This window comes from Dipodomys ordii, unplaced genomic scaffold (assembly GCF_000151885.1).
Source record: "Dipodomys ordii isolate 6190 unplaced genomic scaffold, Dord_2.0 Scaffold100, whole genome shotgun sequence".
In the NCBI taxonomy this organism is placed as follows: Eukaryota; Metazoa; Chordata; class Mammalia; order Rodentia; family Heteromyidae; genus Dipodomys; species Dipodomys ordii.
The window spans coordinates 384,743-406,839 of record NW_012267316.1 but is presented as its reverse complement, the minus strand read 5'-3'; the positions used below and the strand labels follow the sequence as shown (position 1 = coordinate 406,839).

General features: G+C 46.8%; 2 protein-coding genes across 5 annotated transcripts in view; one reads left to right on the top strand and one right to left on the bottom strand.

Moving 5' to 3' along the window:
• The window catches only part of Lpin2 (lipin 2), a 104,709-nt gene extending 96,946 nt beyond the window's left edge, over positions 1–7,763 (top strand). For all 4 annotated transcript variants that reach the window (XM_013027171.1, XM_013027173.1, XM_013027170.1 and 1 more), the window contains 5 exons: positions 468–554; positions 1,743–1,895; positions 2,393–2,507; positions 3,117–3,220; positions 3,516–7,763. In XM_013027171.1, the coding sequence (XP_012882625.1) occupies positions 468–554; positions 1,743–1,895; positions 2,393–2,507; positions 3,117–3,220; positions 3,516–3,660 (604 nt within the window). In that variant the 3' untranslated portion in view covers positions 3,661–7,763. The remainder of the gene's footprint in view (positions 1–467; positions 555–1,742; positions 1,896–2,392; positions 2,508–3,116; positions 3,221–3,515) is intronic.
• Positions 7,764–9,765: 2,002 nt separating this feature from the next.
• The window catches only part of Emilin2 (elastin microfibril interfacer 2), a 50,220-nt gene continuing 37,888 nt past the window's right edge, over positions 9,766–22,097 (bottom strand). Inside the window, exons 5-8 of the mRNA XM_013027184.1 lie at positions 13,270–13,644; positions 12,497–12,529; positions 11,908–12,036; positions 9,766–10,770 (exon numbers count right to left, since the gene is read on the bottom strand). Coding sequence (XP_012882638.1) covers positions 10,433–10,770; positions 11,908–12,036; positions 12,497–12,529; positions 13,270–13,644 — 875 coding nt within the window. The 3' untranslated portion in view covers positions 9,766–10,432. The remainder of the gene's footprint in view (positions 10,771–11,907; positions 12,037–12,496; positions 12,530–13,269; positions 13,645–22,097) is intronic.

Below are 22,097 nucleotides of genomic sequence, written 5' to 3'. Positions count from 1 at the left end.
GAAGGTGGCTCAGTGGTAGAGCGCTTGCCTTGCATGCCTGAGGCCTTGGGTTTGATTCCTCAGCACCACATAAGCAAAAAGAAAAAAGCCAGAAGTGGCTCTGTGGCTCAAGTGGTAGAGTGCTAGCCTTGAGCTGAATTGCTGAGGGACAGCGCTCAGGCCCAGAGTTCAGGCCCCATGACTGGACTCAAAAAAAAAAAAAAAGAATATGTAGTTGTAAGCTGTCTCTGAAAATCAACATCTGGCTTTTGAGTGACTCTACTTCTAGAAGTACCTTAATGGGTGTGTGCTCTCAGGGCTGCCTGGCATTACCTATACATGAAGAGATGATGAGATAGGCTTTGTAGAGTACCCTTGATTGCTGTCCCACCCAGTGTTTATTCACAACTGATATTCAACATATGGGAAATGCTTAGCTTTCTATGTTTAATTCCTGGTATCTTTTCCTGTTTCTACCTTCTTCTCAGGTCTGATGCTTTGGGGCAGATTCTCCCACAACTGGGTAAAGACTGGACTCATCAGGGTATAGCAAAGCTCTACCACTCTATCAATGAGTAAGTATCCCTTCCCCATGTCATCTTGCTCTAATGAGCCTGTTTTGTTTTGATCATAATCTATAGAAAAATGCCATAAGTCAGGCTGGGAACTATGGCTGCAATCTCAGCTACTTGGGAGGCAGAAAAGGTAGGACTGAGGTTTGAACCAGCTTAGGCAAAATGTTAGCAAAGATATGCTGGCCCAAACATGTAATACTAGTCACTTCTTAAGCAGAGATAGGATTGTAGTCTAAGACCAGCCACAGGCAAAAGGATTATAGTCTAAGACCAGCCACAGGCAAAAGCAAGAGACCCTATCTGAAAAACAAATTGAAGCATAAAAGCTTGGCAGAGGCTCAAACTTCAAACCCCAGTATAAATCATCAGCCCACATAAAATGTTTGTTTGTTAAAGTCCAGACACTACTTCTCTGTCCTTGTTAACAGCATGAGGTCTGTGCCTAGCATTGTGTTACAGGCTTTACTGCATTATCTGTTAATCTCATAATGCTGTGAGTTTTAGGTATACCTACTACAGAGGTTGTACTCGGTTAGTCTTAACAATAACCACTTTTTTATAATTAGTACTAAATAGAAACTGTTATTCATTTTTGATCTATTTACTGGCATTTTTAAGTGTTATGCATACATGGAGAACAGTCGATTACTCATGCAGTTCTTTCAGGACATTCAAGGGAAAACCACTGGATCCTTTCTTAGGATCCTCACACCTAGGAGCTGCATTCATTTGAAAATGTGTAGCACTGTCTTCAGCATTAGTTGAGAATGCCATGATAGGAAATGATGGATGTCAGTTACCCAAGTGTAATTTTGTTCTATATATTATAGAGTAGTTTGCATCCCACAAATTATCCTTGTAAAGATCCCTTGTGTCTCTCCTTTATAGCGGGTACTTAAAGGTGGTCCAGGATTTTCTGTCCTAGATCTTGCTCTCATGGACTTGATGCTGCGTATATTATTTCAGTACTTTTAAACTTGGCACAGTCATTAGTTGCATGGACCTCCATCCATCTTTTTCCCCCATGGGGAATGAAATCTTAATCCTAAGTAATTTCTTGCTGAGTTCAAGAATTTGGCTTTCACAGTAAATGAGAGGATGTATTAAAAGATTTTTGGGATTTTTTTTCATTTGACCAAAATATGTACTCTAAATAGGATATGGTGTTTTCTTGTGTTTTGTTTTTAGGAATGGCTACAAGTTTTTATATTGTTCTGCCCGTGCCATCGGCATGGCTGACATGACTCGTGGCTACCTGCACTGGGTCAATGACAAGGGCACAATCTTACCCCGGGGCCCTCTGATGCTGTCCCCCAGCAGCTTATTCTCTGCCTTCCACAGGTACCTGTCCTGTTGTTACCCTAGGTTCCTTCTCGGTGTGCGTAGGGGCCAGGCAAGATGTAACATGTGAGGACAGACACTTGACTCTTACTGGGTTTCCAACTGCTGGGGAGCTTTAACTCAAGCTGTTTCCCCAAATCCCATCTCTCAGTCATAACACAGACTGGCAAAGGAGGAAAAACAGGGTGCCAGTTCCAAAGCATTAAGGTGGGTGGCTGTGGGCTGGGAATGTGGCTTAGTGGTAGAGTGTTTGCCTAGCGTGCATGAAGCCCTGGGTTTAATTCCTCAGTACCACATACACAGAAAAATCCAGAGGTAGTTCAAGTGGTAGAGTACTAGCCTTGAGCAAAAGCAGCTGAGGGACAGTGCCCAGGCCCTGAGTTGAAGGCCTACAACTGGCAAAAAAATAAATAAAATGGATGGCTGTGAGTACTAAAAGCTTTTGAAAAATGCATGTTGTTTGAATTTAGTGCTTATATTGTATATTTATCCCTCAGGGAAGTAATAGAAAAGAAACCAGAGAAGTTTAAAATTGAATGTCTCAATGACATTAAGAACCTGTTCGCTCCATCCAAGCAACCCTTCTATGCTGCCTTTGGAAACCGTCCCAATGTAAGTGTCTTCTGAGTGCCTGCTAGATTCTGATGTAAGCATTATTATGGGGAAGCAGTAGATTAGGACGTATTTCCCATGATTCTAGAGCCATTTCAAATGAAGGGGATGCTTTGCTCAGTGTGTTCTCACTTGATCTGTTCCAAAGCCCCACAGCAGTTAAGGAGATCCTATAGATACAGATCTGCCCCAGACTTTTATATGGAAGGAGCTTCAGTTCTTCTTTCTCAGGCAGTTCTGCCTTATGTTCTAAACCATGACTTTGGGTTCACCCCAAAGCCAGTGCTCTTTTTTATTAACTTTGTCCAGCATGCTTTCTGCAACGCTACTACGTCACAGATATGCTAAGGTAATGCTTCCAGGACCATGTTCTCAGAGATCTCTATAGACTTCCTCCTTTGATGCCCAAGTTTTCTGACTCCCTAGGCACTCTCTGGGTTTGGCACCATTCCTTACACTGGGTTTGTTTGAAGTTAAATTTCCAGAAGCAAAACTGTACTGTGCCCATTGCCAAATATTTTCCATAGAAAGTCTTCTGTTGGTACAATGCCTCTGGCTCACAAGGAGCCAGTGGAGCTTCTCCTGACTTCTCTCTCTTTTCCTCTGCAGGATGTCTATGCTTACACACAAGTTGGAGTTCCAGACTGTAGAATATTCACTGTGAACCCCAAGGGTGAACTAATACAAGAAAGGACCAAAGGAAACAAGTCATCGTAAGTGTAGTACCACTTCTTAGCCAGTGCCCTGCAGCCCAAGGCTCAACTGAGGACAGGCAGATAACAGCTGAGATCAGCGCCAGCAGATTATACCTACGTATCTTTGGGCTGTTTTCTCCCCCAGAGTACCTGTTTAAGGAATCTCTGGTTCTTTTAAATGTGCAAGTCTGTGTCCTGGGATAGGAGTGAGATCTGACTGTGGGGTATCTAATAGCCTGCCTCACAACCCATTCTTGTGCTTTATGTCACTTGTAGAGTCACAGATGGTGTCTCTTTCTCCAATCCCTTCTAGGTACCACAGGCTGAGTGAGCTTGTGGAACACGTGTTCCCACTTCTTAATAAGGAACAGAATTCTGCCTTTCCGTGCCCAGAGTTCAGCTCCTTCTGCTATTGGCGAGACCCAATCCCTGACGTGGACCTGCATGACCTGGCCTGAAGTGTGGCACATCTGACAAAAGTAGGTCTACAGTCATGTGCCTCCAGCAGAGGAGGTGACCAGCCCTCTTGCAGACTAGCAGCTAGCTAGCAGCTGGGCACTTGCGTTCCATAGCAAGGACAGGGGCTTGGAGCTGGTACTCTGGTCCTCCTGCACCTTCCCAGACACCACTGCTCGGAGCTCACAGGAGAAGTGAGGGACTCCTAAGTTACAGGTCTGTGCACTGCCATCCATGGGCCCTTGATGCTGCCCTCCAAGCTGTGTGCTGGACAGTGCTTCAACTACATAACTTGAAGAAAAAAGAATCTGAAAAAGAATGGACCAACACAGTATACAAAGTAAAATGTTATAATTTCTACTAGTCAGATGAGATTGTTTGTATGACCAGGGCTTTCTTCAAAGGGTCAGGGCCCGCTTAATTACCAAGTCCAGTTAGTGATGGCCACCACTTGTGCACATCTCCTTTGGGCTCCATTCCTGCACACTGAGCTGGAGTGGTTCTTGGATGTGCAAAGTTAGACAGACCCCAGGATACATGCAGTAGGGCCACCGAGGCCAGTGGCCTCAATATGGGCTTCCAGAAACGAAATTCCCTTGAGTCCTTATTTTCTCATCTGTGACTACTTCACAATGAGAAATCTTTAAATTATTTCTTGGATCTAGCCAGAAGAACAGCTCTATATTTGATTCAAGGCTGTGTCTGGTGTCTGGAATAATGGTTGGGAGGTTGGGGTTTAAAGCAAACAAAAAGCAGCAACTGTGTCTCAGAACTATTGATATACAATTGCATTGGGTTCTGGGAATAGCCTTTTCTCTGTCCCTCTGCCTATTGTCTAGTTTAGATGGGCCTATAACTATCCTTGGGAACAGATGTTTGCTCTTCTGTGCTTCAGATTTGTTGAGGAAGCTCAGCTGATGCTTTTCTATAAGCCATTGACCTGCAGTATGGGCTTTGGCATTTGGAATCATGACCCTGTAAGTAAGTCCATGGAAACCATGCTAGCTAAGGGGGTCATTGAGCAGCCAGTAGGTCATCAGTGTCTCCAACCCATTAGTCTGAATCTTACCAGCTGTGACACTTGTATGCTCAGCAGTCAGAAGCTGCTGTATGAAACCTAATGGGACATGGGGACATTAAGAGAAAAACAGCTTTGTTTACTGGCCTGGTTGTAATGAGCTCACCGAGGTCAGACGTCTTGAGTAGATAGCACAAGGGGAGGGTCTTATTTTTGTAAGCCCCTCTAGAATTCGTGATCAACGAATGTTTTCAGCTTTCTCACTAACAGCAGGAGAACTGTTAAAGAGGAGACTTTTGGGGGACCTGAAAAGGCCACTGGTCAGTCCTCCTCTGAGGAGAAGGCAGGAAGTAAAGGTTCCTGAACTGAACGGGTGCTGCAGATAACGACTCAACACAGAATGGTTTTGTTTTCAATTCTGCAGTGTGGCTGACCTTTTCTTGTTTGGTTTGCTTTACCCAAGACACTGCTGATGCAGCGTTGAAGAAATAAGGTTGCTTGTTTTTCCAGATTGGAGAGTTGAGCATCCTGCCTAAGTTTAGCCACTTTCCTAGTACAGTTAGATGCAGACAGTGTTGAAACCCTGGAAACAGAATCTAAGGGTAAGCCCTGGAGGTGCATGCTCCCAAAAGGACAGCACAAGCTTTCTCTGGTATGAACCTTCCCCGTATATAGTTAACAAAGATTACTTGTTTAATTAGTTTATTTTTGTTAGGTAGGGAACTGAAGTTGTTTGTGTGAAGTTCTGGCCAATTAAGATTCTAGTAGAGCAGTCACATGGCTGCCTTATCCATAGATGCCATCAGCATGCCCTCTCACCGCCTTTGATTTAAGGGAATGAAGAGCTTTGCGAGCTTAACCTGAGCTTAGTAGGACCTCTTGCAAATGTGCAGTACAGAAAAATCTTAGCATACACCCGTTAGTCCCTTTTAGGTTATCCTTTAAATAGTTTTTGACTAGTTTGTTTCCTTTCTTTGACGGGCTCTTTGGACACACAGGCCTTCTCAGAGGATCTAGCTTAGGAATTGGCTCTCCCAGCCCATGTGGAGGGCGGGTGGTCCTTCTATCCCAGTGTCCATCAACCCTAGACTTAGTCGATGCAGGTTGATCCAGTGGGTACTTAGGCTAATGAATGTAAATCATTTTCCTTGTTTAAAGGAGTCCTTCTTGCTGAAAGTAGATTATTACTATCGCTGTAGTGTTATGGAAGTATTAAGTTTGTGCTGAAAATCCATTGCCATTTGGTACAAATGACATTTGTTCTTTCTGTGAAAGAGAGATGCCCTCAAGTGTGTTTGCACACAAACCCTTAGGATAGAGATAGAGCATCACCCTCACACTGTCTTCAGTGACGGGTGGTGTTGCAGGGACAATGCAGCAGGTGGGCTCTTCTATGTCATATTGTCAGTTGCTCTATAGGCCCTTTCCCTCCTAGTTCAGTCTAACGTTAGTGTTTGCTTTGCTGTCTCATGTGTTGAAGTGTGTTCTGTGGAAGCTGACATCCCCTCTCAGGCTGTGCGGGGTGCACATGTGGATTTGGAACATGCTAACAGCCCCATCATCAGTACCACGCTTCCCTGTTGAACACATCTGCAGTTTTCAACTGGAAAAGGAAATAAAACCTACTAATGTGATGTCCTAAAACAAAAGCTGCTAAAAATTGTAAGAGCAACCCAAGAAGAGCTAAGTGACTGGAAAGGGTTTCTGCTCTGACCAGCCCACTTTCCTGTGGCTGCACAGCCTTCTGTGGTTGCCTTCGTTGGTATAGCCAGGCCTTCACAAGAAGAAACGGTTAGGAAGAACATAAGCACTTTCTCTTTTGCAAGTGGGTAAGAACAGTTTCTTAGCGTTTCTAGTATCCTCATCTTTACTGTGGGGAGCCTTGTTTCTACATGTTTTAGAGCATGCTGGGTTCATTGTAAAACTGGTTAACCATTTTTTTCCAGGTGAAAACTACCTTTTTGGTTTGGTTTGAAGGTTTAAAAAAAAAGGGAAGGGAAAACTTTGTTCTTTTAATAATTACGTTCAGCTGATGAAGTATTTGATTACTAGACAGCAATGTCACTAATAAGTTTTAAGTTGTCAGAAATTGTGAACAGTACAGTATCTTAGTCATGGTAAAGATGTCTTCAAATAAATGGCTCATATTTTGGTGCAGTGTTTGATGTTCAAAACAAAATGTTACAATAATAAACATAAACTATATATTTGGCTCTTTCCTTCAGGGGCTATTTGAACCATCTTCTCTGTACTCTTGCCATAAATTGATAATTTCCATAAATTAACATTTGCTGACACTTCAATTTGTCTACAGAGGAATCTATTTTTGTTGCTAAACTTTAAAAATCTGATTCCAGAAGTGAAGCTCCACCCACAGGAACTAACCTCAACCTCTATTGTTTTGTAGATATTGACAGGAAATGGTTCCTTCATACATACATGGTTTCTCTTGTGGTTTCTCTTATAGTCTGGCTGGGCCTACATCAGCCCTTCATCATCCCAAGAGTCCTTCTCCCTTAGCACCTGCCTACTTAACAGCTCTACTGTACAGAATTGCTGTGATCTTTGAGCAGATCCTCCCCCTTTCCCCCCCCCCCCTTCCCGGCAAGATTTGAAGCATGGGAAAGCTTTTTATTTAACCCTTCCTCACCGTGATGATGGTGATGGGAAAAGAACTAGAAAAGAGCTCAGATAGGGAGTATGGTTATGATGGAAGTTCTTATTCATAACAGCTTCAAGTGCCTGAAAGAACCAAACTCCATTGTGTGTCCTTCTATGAAAGCCTGAACTCCTGGGTAGTTTGAATGTATCCTTTTTTCCTTCACAAATGTTATAAGGAAAGCACAGATATTTTTTGAAAGTGGATGTGGGGGTGTGGGCAAAGCCATGTTCCAGAGCATGGACTTAAATATTTCCATAAATACTGTTTTCCTTTCAAGCTTCAAATAATTTATGGCAAATAGTCTGAAAGAAGATAGTCACTGGCAAAGCTTTAAGTCATGTGTTAATCTAAAAATGATTTACAGTGGAGCTTCCGTTGATTTGTGTTCTTTAAAAACAACTATTAAAGGATACCTGCAAAAAGTGTTTAAGTTAGGTCTATTGTTAGTGTGACCTGTGGGAAGCAAAATGTCCTCACCCTGTCTAATCTTAAATACTCTTTGATCTTTTTCTCAGCAGTAACTCTTGTCAGAAGTTACCTCAGCCTGGCATGGTAGGGCACATCTGTAATGGCAGCTTCTTGAAAGGCTAGGGTAGACAGAATTACTTGAACTCAGGAGTTGAGCTGAACTAGACAACATTGCCAGAACCTGTCTCCAAAATCTTTAAAAACAAAAACAAAAACCACCTTTGGCAGTACTGGGGTTTGAATGTGAGGCATTGTACCTTCCAAACAGATTGTCTTGAGCCATATCCCCAGCCCTATTTTTTGCTTTTATTTTTCAAAGAGGGTCTTGCTTTCCCCTGGACCAGCCTAGATCATGATCCTGTATACACTTCCCACGTAGCTAGGATGGCAGGCGTACACCATGTCCAACTTTTTATTGGTTGATAATAGGACCGTATCAATTTTGTTGGCCTGGCCTCAAAGCAAGAGCCTCCTAATGTCTACCACCTAAGAAGCTGTTTTTAAGGTAGGATCTCACTAACTTTGCCTTCAAGGTTGAGATGCTCTTGCCTCTGCCTCCTTAGTAGCTGGGATTATGAGTATGTGCCACCACACTTAGCTCTCAAGAAACCGTTACCTAAGTCACAGTGTTTAGTTTGTACCTCTGACTCGATTTCAAGACTTCAGGGATGTGCTGACTTGTTAAGAGACTGCTCTAAAGCCTCTGCAACCCTTAAGCCTCACTGACCTTTCTTGTTTTAGGAAAAGGCAGGCTCTTCATTTCTAAACTTACATGACCTGGATCTAGCCTTCCCATTTTATCTTGTAGTGAACACAGGCTCCAGCTGTCATCAGTCTTAGTGCATCTTGACTGTGTATCCAACAAAGGCAAAACACTAAGGAGGACCAGGTCGTGGAGTAAAAATAGTTTTCTGTCTGCTCCTTACAGTTCCAGCTATGCAGCATGTCCTCTTTGGCACTAATGCCTTTTTTTTGTTAACTGTGTGAGAAGAGGGTGAGAGCCACATGCATGTGCTAACTGGCTTTTCCTGAAAACACCATGCTTGGCTTTTTTCCCATGAGTCATTTCTAGGACAGTCAAGGATACTCAGATGGCTACCCTCGCCAATTCCCAACTGTAGAAACAAGGCCTGAGAGTGTTGTTCTCTTCCTGAACAGTGGTCCAAATTTTAAAGTACAAGAGCAAACCATAAATGAGTTTCCCTGTTTTTGAGACAGGGTCTCTGAAGCCCAGGCAGGCATCAGACTTCTGTCTCAGCCTCCAAGTGCTGGGGTTATAAGTGTATACTGCCATTATCTGCGAGTCTTGAATTCTTGCTTCTCCCCAGCTGGAGTTGAGAATACTAAAAGTAGACACTGGCCACTCTGAAGTTTTCTTTATAGACAGGCTGAGATCCTCTTCCCCCAGCCAGATGCAGGCCAAGGAAGAGAAAGAGAACTTGTTTCTCCCATCTACACCTTTCCCTGGGGCCCTAGAGAAGTTGCCCGTCAGTTTTCCCACCTTAATTATTAGCAAAAGCCACCTTGTGTTGATGCTTCTGGGGCTCAGGAAGGGTTACCATGCCTGGGCCTCCTAGAACACAGTGTGGAGGCTCTGGGGAGATGCCTGCCTTCACAGATCATCTCAGCTTTCAGCCAGCCATGTGTTTTGTTGAGCCTCTTGTTGCTTAGGAACCTGAGTTTGTAAAGCTGTATCTGCCAGTGAGCCATGTAGTGGAACGATGAGGATTTGGTCTCATTAGTGAAATCAGACCTACTGATAAGACCTGAGGCCTCCCCTGGAAGAGCCGTTCTCCAGCTGTGGAATTGGGACAGGGCAGCTGGTCTCAGAGCACCTCACAGCAACAAAACCCAAGTAAGTGTATATACCCTGAATGCTTATGGACAGTGGTTTTATAGCTGAGATTTTGGTTCTATGATTAAATGTTGGCAGTAACTTCTAATCACAAGGCACCAGAAATAACTTAAAGTGGTTTGTCTTTATTGATACTCCCTGTCTTTGCACTTAAGTAGCACGTCATATAAGGAGCCCAAACAGTCTCTGGTATATCACCCTTCACATCAGGGATGAGTCCCAGGCAACAGTGGTGAGTCAGGCACAGAATGGCCCGAGTTGAAAACTCAGGGTCCTGGGGCAGTGGCATGGGCCACAACAGCACTTCAGTGTTTAAACTTTCTCCTGCATGCAGTGTACAGAGGCAGTTGGCTACAGTGTTGTTTTCCAGTGAAAACCAGCTATGAGTGATGGGCATCGCACCTGCTCTTACTCCATCAGCAGCAAGACGCAGTCCTATGGCGAAGCAGTGAGACTCCACGGGTAGCACCAGGTAGGCCCAGCCCAGGACCTCATGCAGAGCAGAAGGCTGGGAAGATGCCAGGGAGGAGCAGAGCAGGCCTACAGGTTTCAGCAAGAGGGCTTCCCAAGTCTTTCAGTTGTCCAGTTCAGAGTGGCCACGTTAATCACATGACCATGGGGAGTGGCCTCACAGTGAGGTAAGGCCTTCATCCTGGGGGAGGTGGAGTGGCGGATGCAGAAAACTAGACCGGTGCTCCATTTACATACATCAGTTGAATATATTAAGGCTTTGGAGTTTTTACAACCCTCCCTCCCTTCTTCCCATCCCTCCTAGAGGCGGGCAAGGAAAGGATATAAGAAAACCCCACTAAAGGTGGAATACATTTCGTCAAAGTCTGTGTGAGCCAACCTGCCCCCAGTCACCACGACGTTGACTCCGTCTCCTGCCTTCAAGTGCACAATGAGGTGGAATGCGCCTGGGCCCCCACAAGTGTGCACAGCCCCAGGGGGGTGGTGGTACTCCAGGAACTCCCTCCTGTACCCCGCAGTGTGCAGCTGGGCCACGCTGGCATTGGAAACAGACAGGACCGCTTCTACATAGGTGTCCCTCTCAGGGGTGAGGGTGGCCGTGATCAGGTAGCGCCCGTCGTAGGGAGCAGTGAAGATCCCTAGAAGGCAGACGGGATGGTAAGTCACCACCATACCTACCTGCACTGTCACGGACAAACTGCTCCTTGTACCAGTGCATTGTTTGCTGCTTGCAGCATCTAAAAGTGAGCAAGTAACTACAGGATTAAGCAGTGCAGCTGTAAGTCCACCTAGGCTTAGCCCCATGTTCCAAAAAAACTTGGTCAAGGCTCAGCCTGTTCCCACCTAAGGCTTGATGGGACAGAAGAGCCTGCCAATTCAGAGGGCTCTGTGGTGTCTCTCCTTGAGCATAACACAAACACCCTTGCCACCAATCCAGAGAGAGGCAGCCTCTGAAGTTTTATAGCCAGGAGACCCTAGCTTTCCTATGGGAGGGCCTATCTCCAGTATATAGATGGCTGGTGCTTAGGGCCAGGAGATTTCTAAACGTTGCAGCCACATGGTATTTTGCTCAAGTGAGCAAATGGCTGGAGATAGGACAGAAGAGGGTGCCTGATCACAAATGCCACCCAAGTACCTGGGGCTCGAAATGGCCAGGCCACCCCAGACCTTGCTTTAATGAGCAATGTATAGGTACTGGACCCTTCCCCAGACTTTCAAGGACAGAGAGGGCTAGTGCTGGGAATGTGGATGGAGGGGGCAAGTGCAGATTACTAGTCGGCTAGCAAAGATCCGCTCCAAGGCCACAGCGGTTCAGAGCAGGGGCCAGGAGGTAGCCAACTTCTCTGCCTTCAGGCATGGCTTTTCCTAGTTATGTGGTGACATTTCACATTTCAGAGTCACTGCCTTGGGACAGGGCACTTAGCTAGATGGTAATGAGGTTGCGAATGGCTCGTGCCACCTGCCTTTAAGAACAGCCCCGGGGTCCAGGGAGGCAGCCCTGTGGGCGGGTCAGGGGCCACTGTGGCAGTGCCTCTCCCTCTACACAGCGATGAGGACAGACCCCCGCCTTTCCAACGGCAATTTAAAAATGAGCAGCATTCCACTGGAGAGGACTGATGTCATAACTAGAAAATGCGGCTGCCCTCACACCCTGTGCATCCTGCAAGCCTGTGCTTTGTGAAAAGCTCCCCCTTCTGTGGGCCTCACATCCACAGCACTGGCAGGGCGCCGCCTGCCTTTGAGGAGACAGGAGCAGATTCCCTCCCACCACTCACCCGTGTTGGGGTTGTAAACGTCCCCATCGTTCACCAGCACCTTGTTAAAGAGCACGACACCCCCGTCACTGGAGAAAGGCTTCTGGGTAAGTCCAGCTGAGAAAGACACCAGGGCAGGCACCGGGGCCCCTGGGGAAGACACACAAGTGTTGGACTAGGCTCCCATCTGGGGCAGGGATGGTGGCATGGCACAACTGGACACAGACTATGCTTCCCACGTCAGATCAGCAGTGAGGATGACTGGGGAACTGGCCGTGCACGGAGAGAAGCTGTATGTCCACTTGTGTGGAAGGCAGGGACAGATGCGCATCAGGGACTGTTCCAGGGGCTGCTTGCTTACTGATGAACCATCGAAGCTGGACCCCCAGCCAACTTGTTGGGACCCCCACAATGTATAGACCACCCTGCAGTCCCTGGGGAGAACTGGGGTAGTGTAGGAGGGAAGACTTGTCTGGGGCCTCCCTGGGGGCGGGGGTCAGTCCACGGCAGTCAGCTGAAGTCTAGCCAAACAGCCCATAAGAAACAAGGGAGGCGAGTGGGACCATAAGCCAAGGAGAAACATCTGTCCCCATGTCTAGAGCTGACATACCTGGAGGTGCTACAGGCGGTGACTTGGGGTAGCCTGAAACAGACATTGGAATGTCAACAGCAGCTAGTTTTTCATTACCTCTTCATTATTAAAAACAGCAAAGACGTACCCGGAGCTGAGTTACTAGAAAGGGGGGCACACTGCACCCCCCTCTCCCGCATCCCTATTAAGGCTTGCTGCTTCTGGGTAGGTAAAAGGTCACTGAGGGCAAGAAGATACTGATACCAGGATGGGCAAATTCACCAATGTCTCAACAGAGGCATGCAGTCACTTTTTGGAAAATGCAGGCGTGATTGCTGCAGCTTTGGCCAAAAAGAAAAGCAGAACACTGTCTCCTTAGTAACGTCCCAGGCAGCTACCATGCTTCTCAGCCCGTGACAGACTGCCCGTGAAGATCAATCTGGAAGGGTCTTAGAGCTGAGCCCCACGGCCCAGTTCCCTGTCTATAACAGGCAGTACTGGCCTCCAGTGGTTAGGACATGTGCTTCCGCCTCCTCCACTTCTACTTTTACTCTGCCTACATTTTACTCTGCAGACATTTCATAGCACCTGTAGAGTACTTAGTATGCAAGCAGAGAGTGTCTTGGGACTGGCTAGTCACTGCCAGGCCCCTCCATGGCTCTACTTCCATTCTAGCCCCGGGCCAGTCTCTGGGGTGCCTCAGTATCTCTTCTCGCCTTAGGCTCCTTGGAGGCTTCCTTTCTCAACTTGCTCCACAGAAGGCAGGGGTTCCCACAAAGCGCATGCAGAGTCTGTGGGTCCCCTGGGCTTACCTGGTGCTCCCGCGTAGCCCTCGGCACTGGGAATGGCAGCCTGGCCTGTCTGGCCATCCACCCCATGGGGCAGGCCCCTGCCTGACACACCCATCCTCCCTGGAGGTCCTGCCTCTCCAGTCTCCATGATGACCCCTGTGGAGCCAGGCAGGAGGGGCAGGCCTGGCCAGCCACGTCGGGAAGGAGGGGGCAGCGGCTGCAGGGGTCTCTGGGGCAGCACGGGCTGCTGGCCGATGTGTGGGGGAAGTGCAGGCTTCTCTGGGGACGGTGGCCTGGGCTGGGGTGGTTCTGTGGGGGCCTCCTCCGTGGAGGGTCCTGTTGGCACCTGTGGGGCCGTCTCTGCCCGGGGCTGGGGCGCTTCCGTCGGCTCCTCTGCTAAGCAGGGGGAAAGCAGAAAGCAGCAGAGGGTTAGAATGTCTCCAGGCCATTGTTTAGTCTCAAGTTCCTTACCAAAAGGGCTGTGCCTGTAAGGCTCTTATTAGCATTGTCCACGGAGAAACAGGGGTATTGTTTCCACCAAGATTTAACCAAGCCGCCCCACAACTTGGGGACTGCTGACTCCAATCTGGTTCTGAGACGGTCTCACAATGTATCCCAGTCTGGCCTTGAACTCACAATCTTCCCAGTGCTTCAGATTATTAAGAAAAAGCACTGGATTTATTACTGTATGGGGAGCCATTTTGGGGCTCAATAAAGGGCCTTGATGAGCATGTTGGCAAGAGCTCCACTGAAGCCCATCCCCAACTGCCTGGTGTTAGTTGAAGCAGCTATGGTCACACTGCCGTAGGTCCTCAGGGGGAGCTAAGAAGGCCGCTGAGACCCAAGCTGGGCAGCAGGATCCAGCCTTTGGTACTCCCCCAAACAGCAGCTTTCTGGCTGCAGTGCTGCAAATTTTCCCAGTTCCATGAATGTTCACACCATAGATGAGGCACACATCACCAGCAAGTTGCTGGTGCCCCTGACCACCACAGCGTCCAGACAAGCCCGCCCCACCCACACCCTCCAGAGCATCAGCAAAGGAACTTCCCAAGGGGAACCCCTGATGTGTGCTTCTGTGCCTTTTGAGGTGGCCACTGGGACTCAGCCGGAAGCTACTGCCCCGTTCCTCCTCTGCAAACCTTCCTGGAACTCGCCTTCCCTGCACAGGCCCTTCCTGATAGTGCATGAGACATCTAAAAACTACCGGGTGTGGCTGAGAAGATCACTTTGTTACAGTAAAGATCAGCCAACTGTACCCGCCTGGTTCCTGCAATGCCTTCCAGTCCAGAGCTGTCCAATTTCAAGTAGCCAATATGAGCAATTGCATTTGGACCTACTGTCAAGGTTTGCTTTAGAATTCATGAAGGTCAACATGGCAGATCAAATACATGCTCCCCTATATACCCAGGGCCATTTCCCCCAAAAAATAACTAAATGCCTTTCTTAGCCAGTGCTTCATGAGAAAAACCCTACAAAAAGATGAGTGTCTGTCTCACTTCTCCTAAAAATGGTACTAATTCCATTCCATACATAGAAAAACCAGATGTGGTATGGCACACTATTATCCTAGTACCTAGGAGATTTACTCAGGAAGATCACAAGTCCAATGCCAGCCTGGACTGTATAGCAGGCTGTGAATCTTGAAAGGAGAGAGGTTAATTGATTCCATCCAATGGAATGACACCAAGCTTCAATTCTCTTTCAGAACCCTTACAGATTACAGACATTGTAGCTAGGGATCTAGCTCAGTGGTCCAGTGTTTGGCTAGCATACATACACAAGGCTATGCATTCAGTCCCCAGCAATGGAATAAAGTACTGTTTAGTAATTCAGACATATAGACATCAGCCACAGTGAAGAGGAGACAAAACTCACTGAAGATGACATTTGTTGCCCCTTTCCTGCTCCATTGCAGCAACACTTGCTTAGAGCTGTGGTAGGACAGTCCTTCAAACTGCACAATAATGACGTCTACTCTCGACTACCTGTTAGCTCCCAGGTAAACCTGAGCCAAAGTCACCCAACATGAGGAATGTTACCAATAGGAAAGAAACAAGCAAGGAAAGGGAACTCAGACATACTGCAAGAATGCAAATAGCAGCAGCTTTGAGGATATAGAAAACCAAGATGTAAGGGCTGGTGGAGGATGGGGCGTAGTAGTTGGCATAGAGTGAAGACCAGCCTAGCATGCGTGAAGCCCTTGATTTCAAACCAAGCACAAGAAGGATAGTCAGGGAAGAATAGTGAGCTGTTTGCCAGCCAGGCACAGTGGCACCTCCCTTAGTGTCTGCTGCTTGCCATTTGGAAGGCTGATTAAAGAGGATCCTTGGACCCAGGAGTTTGTAGCCAGCCTGAGCAACATAGACCTTGACTCAGAAAAAAAGCATTTTGCACCAATCTCTCTCCTTCCCCACGGACTCCGCCCGCCCCCCCTTCCTAGCCCCAGCCTTGTAACTCAAATTGTGTCTCCCATCCCAAATCTGAAAGTACTTTTCTCCAGTCCTATGACCCTGGACAAACTGTAGTTGGCAAACTATATGCTTCTGCTATATACAGACTCCTCCCACATTCCTTCCCTGTGCTCTTCCTCTAAGATGCACCATTGTTGTTCCCATCCAGGCACCCGTAGTCGTATTTTGTACCCCTTCATTCGCTCCTCCCTTTCCTTTTCCTGTACATCAGCTCTTGGATCCTTTGTCTACACTGTTTCCAGCATGATCTTTAATCCTATCTTGTGCTCAATAAATAAATCAAGCAATCTCCTCTGACATTCCCCACCTTCTTTATTAGTGCCAAGCCCTCCAAAGGGCTGGGCTCCGTGGCTTTGCTGTTGCTGGATATAACCTAGAACACTCTTCCTTACTCCTTCACGAAGCCCTCTGAGATCTGCACCGTGAGACTTGAACAATCTTAGCTCTAAACTTGGAGGCCATTTAGGCTTCCTTCTCTGGGTACCTGGGGCACTGCTCTGGGCGTGGTGCGGGCCTAACCCCTGGCACTGAGCAATACAAGCATTCTGTGAATGAAAGGAGGCTGAGAAGCAGGTAGCACTTGTCATGCTCCAATTCCTGCCAGCCACTTAACCAGACTCCCTCATTCTGCCAAAATCTGAAGGTAGAGCTGTGGCTCAAGTGGTAGAGCACCAGTCTTGAGGAAAAATAGTCAAGGAATAGCACAGCACCTAGGTTTTATGTTCAAGCCCCATTACTGGTGCACAAACACACACACACAAAGTTAAAACACTGTCATAGAACAGTGAGTCACATCCCTGGTGACTCATGCCTATAATCCTAGCTACTGAGAATTGTGGTTCAAAGCCTACTGGAGTAGACACATTGAAGAAACTCATCTCAAACTAACCAGCAAAACGCCACAGTGGAGGTGTGACTCAAGTGGTAGTCCACTAAGCAAGAAGGTGAGACCCTGAGTTCAAGCCAAGAAAAACAACAACAAAAAAAAGCTATCAGCATCTAAATGAGACTGTCCCTTCTTAGAAGTGTGACTCAGAAAGAGACTTCCTCCACACAGCAGTGTTTCTCTGTCGCCTTCTTCCCCAACATCAGCTGGCGTGGGGAGGTAGGGGTGGGGTCCACATCACACTAGGCCAGGTGGCTACACCAGAGTGGGACTCTACTTCCCTGTGGTTTGGGATGCCCGTGTCACAGGCTGACTGGAGGGCAGGCCTGGGGCCACAGTGAAGGATGGCTGGAACTGAGGGACTCAGGGAAAGAATGCCTAAGGGATGGTCTAAGGACCGACACCCTTGCCCATCTGTGGAAACAGGAGCAAGGTGTGGAGCAGGCCCAACCCTGACATCCACCGCGCACAGAGAATGAAGGACGGGGATCCCTTTCTCATAACTGCATTTGTTCAGAAGTACTTGTGCATGAGGCTGGTGAGTGCTTGAAGGGAAAGTGTCTAGGTTTTGCACCTCCCATTTGGCCCCTAATGTAGAAAAAGGAAAAAGAACGGTGAAAGACATTGTGGCTACCAGCAGCTCTCCAGCTTACTCACCGGCCTGCTTTACGGGAAAAGAAAAGGTTCCAAATTCAGCCAAGGAGCAGATTCAGCATCCATCACAGAGAACAGAGGATGAGGTGAAACACTGGTAGCTCATGCCTGTAATCCTAGCTAATTCAAGACCAGCCCAGGCAAGGAAGTTCATGAGCTGGGAATGAGCAGCTCACAACTGTGACTCTCCTCACAACTGAGGCTCAAGTGCTAGAGCACAAACTAGCCTTAAGAAAAAAGAAACCTCAGGGACAGCTTCTAGGCCCTTCGTCTAAGTCCCATGATGGGCATTCACAAAACAAAAAGTGCATTCAACCCTGTCTCAACAACCACCAAAACAAGGTGGGTAAGGTGGTACATGCTACTATCCCAGCTATGGCAGGAATGACAAGATCACAGTGCACACTGACTTAGGCAAAAACTCAAGACCCTATGTTAAAAATAACCAGGAGGCATGGTTCAAGTGGTAAAGCATCAACCTAGCAAGGATTAAGCCCTGAGTTCAAACCTCAGTGCTACCAAAAAAAAAAGTAGGGAATATTTATGGAGGGATTACTAAGTGCCAAGTAGCATTCAATATCCCACCAGTTCTTAGCTCAAAATCCTTCCAGAGTTTCTGAAGAGTACTTAAAATAGCCAGGTGCTGTGGCTCATACCTGTAATTCTAGCTCCTCAGGAGGTGGAGATCTGAGGGCTGTATTTAGAAAAACCCTTATCTCCAATACACTATTTAGAAAAAGCTGGGAAATGGAGATAGGGCTTAAGTGGTTGAGCACTAGCTTTGAGCAAAAGAAGCTCAGAGACAGCACCCTGGTCCTGAGTTCAAGCCCCAGGACTGGCACACAAAAACAAATAGCACTTAAGATGAAAATTCTTGTTCATAGCCTACTAATCTAGCATGACCTGATTCTGCCCTCAAGCTCACTTCATCACCTGTGTCTTCCTGCCTTGCTCCTGTATTTGGCCAAAACAGCACTCGAACTTTTCCAAAAGGCAAATTCATCCCTGTTCTAAGGGCTTTGAACAGGCTGTTCCCTCTGCCTAGACTACCTTCCCACACAGACCTCTGCAGGACTGGCTCCCTCACTGGATTTGAACTCAAAATGTCATTCCACAAAGCATTCCTGCCAGGTGCATGAGCCTCACACCAGTCATCCTAGCTACTCAGGAGGCTGAGATCCAGAGAACTGAGGCTCAAAGGCAGCCTGGACAGAAAAGTCTGGAAGACCTTTCTAATCAGCCAGCAAAAGCCAGGACTGATATAACAAATGCACAACAAAACTGAGTTCCTTTTGCCTCCTCTCGCTCCCTATCATGCTCACACTGAGTTCTTTGCAGGCTTTCAATCTTTTCATTCACCATGTTTACTAGTAGTGTTTGTAGAGCTTTTTGGGAACTCTCCTCTGGATTATTCATTAACTGTTCTGTCGCCTGATTATCATGAGTGGGAGCTGAGATATCCGACTTGCCATTTTTCCTGTGTTTCTCTGGCTTGTTCTGCCCATTTGGTATGAAAGTAACACCAATTTTGTGCTAGAACACTTAAGGCAAGCATCAACCAGAGTCCCTGTAGTTGCAGAGTCTAAATGGCTGCAGATACAATCTAGTTCAACAGATACAATCTATTCAACATCAAACAACTATGGATTAATGGGCTAAGAGCAGCAAAGAAGGATTTGGCAAACCAGAAATTATTAGGTTTAGGGAGAAAGGTGGGGAAAAACAGGATTAGAGGGATGTGGAGAGGTAAAAGGGGAGTGAATTTAACCAAGTCCTAATCTCAGAAAGGGAAATGGATTGAACAGAATGACAGGAGAGATATTTTTTTAAAAATTGGAAAAACAAAAATTTAAATTTAAAAAGTAAAACACTTAAAAATTATGTAAGTATAAAGAAATTATATTGAGAGAAGAATAGGATAGGATGAGAGGAGGGGAGGGATAGAAAGGAAACATGAAAAACTAAAAAGTGAAAATTCTTAAAATTAATTACTTGAAAATTATATAGGTATAAAGAGATAATACTGTCTGAGACAAGCAGAAACGGTCAGATAAGTTGATGTTAGGAGAAATGAACCCCAAGATAAGGACTCAAATAGTTTTTCTTTCTTGATATTGTTTCTAACATATTTATAAGATGATTTTTTTGTTGCTTTGTATGTCCCTCCCCCATGGTATAACCCCTGTTTTCACTGTATTTGATGTTGGTATAATTTGTGGAGGGGAAGGAGAAAAACAAATCGTTTAAATAGGGATACAGGTGGACCTATTGCAACAATGAAATGTACAAGATGCTATGTCAAAAAACGAACTTTACAACTTTGGTGGGGTGAGGGGTTGGGGGTGGGAGATGGAAGGAATGGTAAGGGGAAACAAAGGAGGCGGCAACAATGCTGGATAAGAAATGTACTCATTACCTTGTTCATGTAATTGTAACCCCTCTGTATGGTATTTTCACGATAAAAAGAAGTATATTAAAAACAAAATCTATTGGGGCTGGGAAGGTGGCTCAGTGGTAGAGCACTTGCCTTGCATGCCAGAGGCCCTGGGTTTGATTCCTCAGCACCAAATAAGCAGAAAGAAAAAAGCCGGAAGTGGTGCTGGGGCTCAAGTGGTGGAGCACTAGCCTTGAGCTGAAGAGCTGAGGGACAGCGCCCCAGCCCAGAGTTCAGGCCCATGACCGGACCAAAAAAAAAAATTAAAAAATTAAAAAATAAAAATAAAATCTATTTAAAAAAAAAACTGAGTTCGGTACATGCAGGGGAGGATTCCCATGGTGTAACACCTTTTGACAATTGATAGTTTAACAAAATGAAGACCAGGAAGCTCAAACATGTCCTGTGTGAGCGGCAGGGATGTAAAGGGAGGGGAGGTGGACACACAGGTGAAAAGTGGGCAAATACAGCCATAGGACCCAGTGTATATGTGTGAAAATGAAGCAGGTAACTTGGGGGGATGGGGGTTAGATAGAGAGGGGCAGGCATGAAGGGGGTGACTGATCAAGATTCATTGTGCTTGTAAATTGACACAACTACATAAAGATAATACATAAAGATAATTTTAAAATTTGAAAAACAGGGCTGGAAACATGGTTCAAGTGGTAGAGTTGCAGGCAACAAAGCCAGTGAACCTGAGGTCCTGAGTTCAAACCCCAATACTGGGGAGGAAATGAAGGTTCCTTACTCCAGTTCTCCACCACCTTACTCTATGTTTGCTCATGGAAGCAGATCTTTATTTGTGTACGTTGTCTGCTATTCTTGCTGGTGTAAAATCCTGCAGGCTGAGATAGCAGCACCAGAACATAGCTCAGGAGACACATGATAAGTGAATGAACGAATGAAACATGAATTAATGAAGAACCTGGAGTCAGGATAGCTGAAAGGGCTTCATTTCTTTAAAGTTAGACTCCCTCTGAGTCCAAGATGAAAGCGATGTCCTCCTATCACACCCATAATCCTAGCTACTCAGGAGGCTAAGATCTGAGGACCATAGTTAAAAGCTGGGGGCTGGGGGAAAACATGGTAGTTCAAAGTCTATGGGACTCTTAACCTCCAACTAACCACCAACAAGCAGGAAGTGGAGGTGTGGCTTGAGTGGTAGAATGCTGGCCTCCAGTTCAAAAGCTCAAGGATAGTGCCCAAGCCCTGAGTTCAAGCTCCAAGACTGCCCCCTAACCCCCGCCCTGCCACACACAGAGAAAAGCCCAACGTTTGCATCCAATATCAAGAATCATAATTCCTGAAATTCTTCCCCCAAGGAAGAGCACCTGCATTAATGTGAGAGGCACAGAGCCTTGAATCCATCTGAGCATCTGCTAAAGCCCTGCTCCATCTGCTTCCTCTAGCACAACTGATCCCCTCAGAAACTTGTGGACAGACAGTGGGTTGACACCAACACCACAGCCCACATCCTCTCATGTAACCTGGGTATGTCCCCCACCATCACTACCCATTCTCCTGACACCACCAGCCACATCACCCTGTGCAGCTTGCCTGCTATGGCGGACAGAAGGAATGTGGCAGAAGTGATCGTGGGTCAGGTCTGGGCCATGTTTGTAGGCATTCAGCAGCTTCTGTTTTCCCGCTGAGCTGGCAGCCACCCTCTAAGCCTGACTTCATGGGAGGAAGCCCCATGAAGGACTCCCGCTGGGAGGAGGCCCCAGACAGCCATAGGACAGAGACAGCCATGTGGTAGAGGCTGGGGCTGGGCCAGCCTGGGCCTTCCTGCAGATGTGCAGCCCTGCCCCAGGTCCCCACCCTGGTAAACGGAAAGCACTACCACTGTTGCAGACCACCAAGCTTTGTGGTATGACAGCGCCATGACCAATCCGGCCTTCTCACTGATGCCCCTCCTCCAGCTTTCTGAACCCCACCCAACTCTCAAGTCTCAGCTGTTAATACCATCTAGAAGTTTCATCATCTTGCTTCACTCCTCGCCCTATGGGTCTATAAACCCTGCTCAGCCCTGAAGGCTCAGCTGAGGAGCGCCCTCCTCTGAGAAGCCCTCCTAGCCTGCACAGCACACCCTACTCCTAGGGCAAAGCTCTACCACATAAGAGGGGCGAGGCTGTATGGGAATTGAGTCATGAGAAACAACAAAGCCACATTCTTGAGCGGTCAGATTGGTAGTCTTATAGGAGAGCCTGCGACTGCAGGTGTACTCTTGTCACAAAGACCTACCGTCCCTCACATACATTTAACACTGTTAGAAAACTGAGCCATGACAGTAGTAAAGCAAAGAAAGAGCAGAAAAACCCCACCACCTAGCCAGATCAACCCCCATGAAGAGCTGAAGTGGGACACCACGGTGACAGGAGAGCCTGGAGACAGGAGACACAAG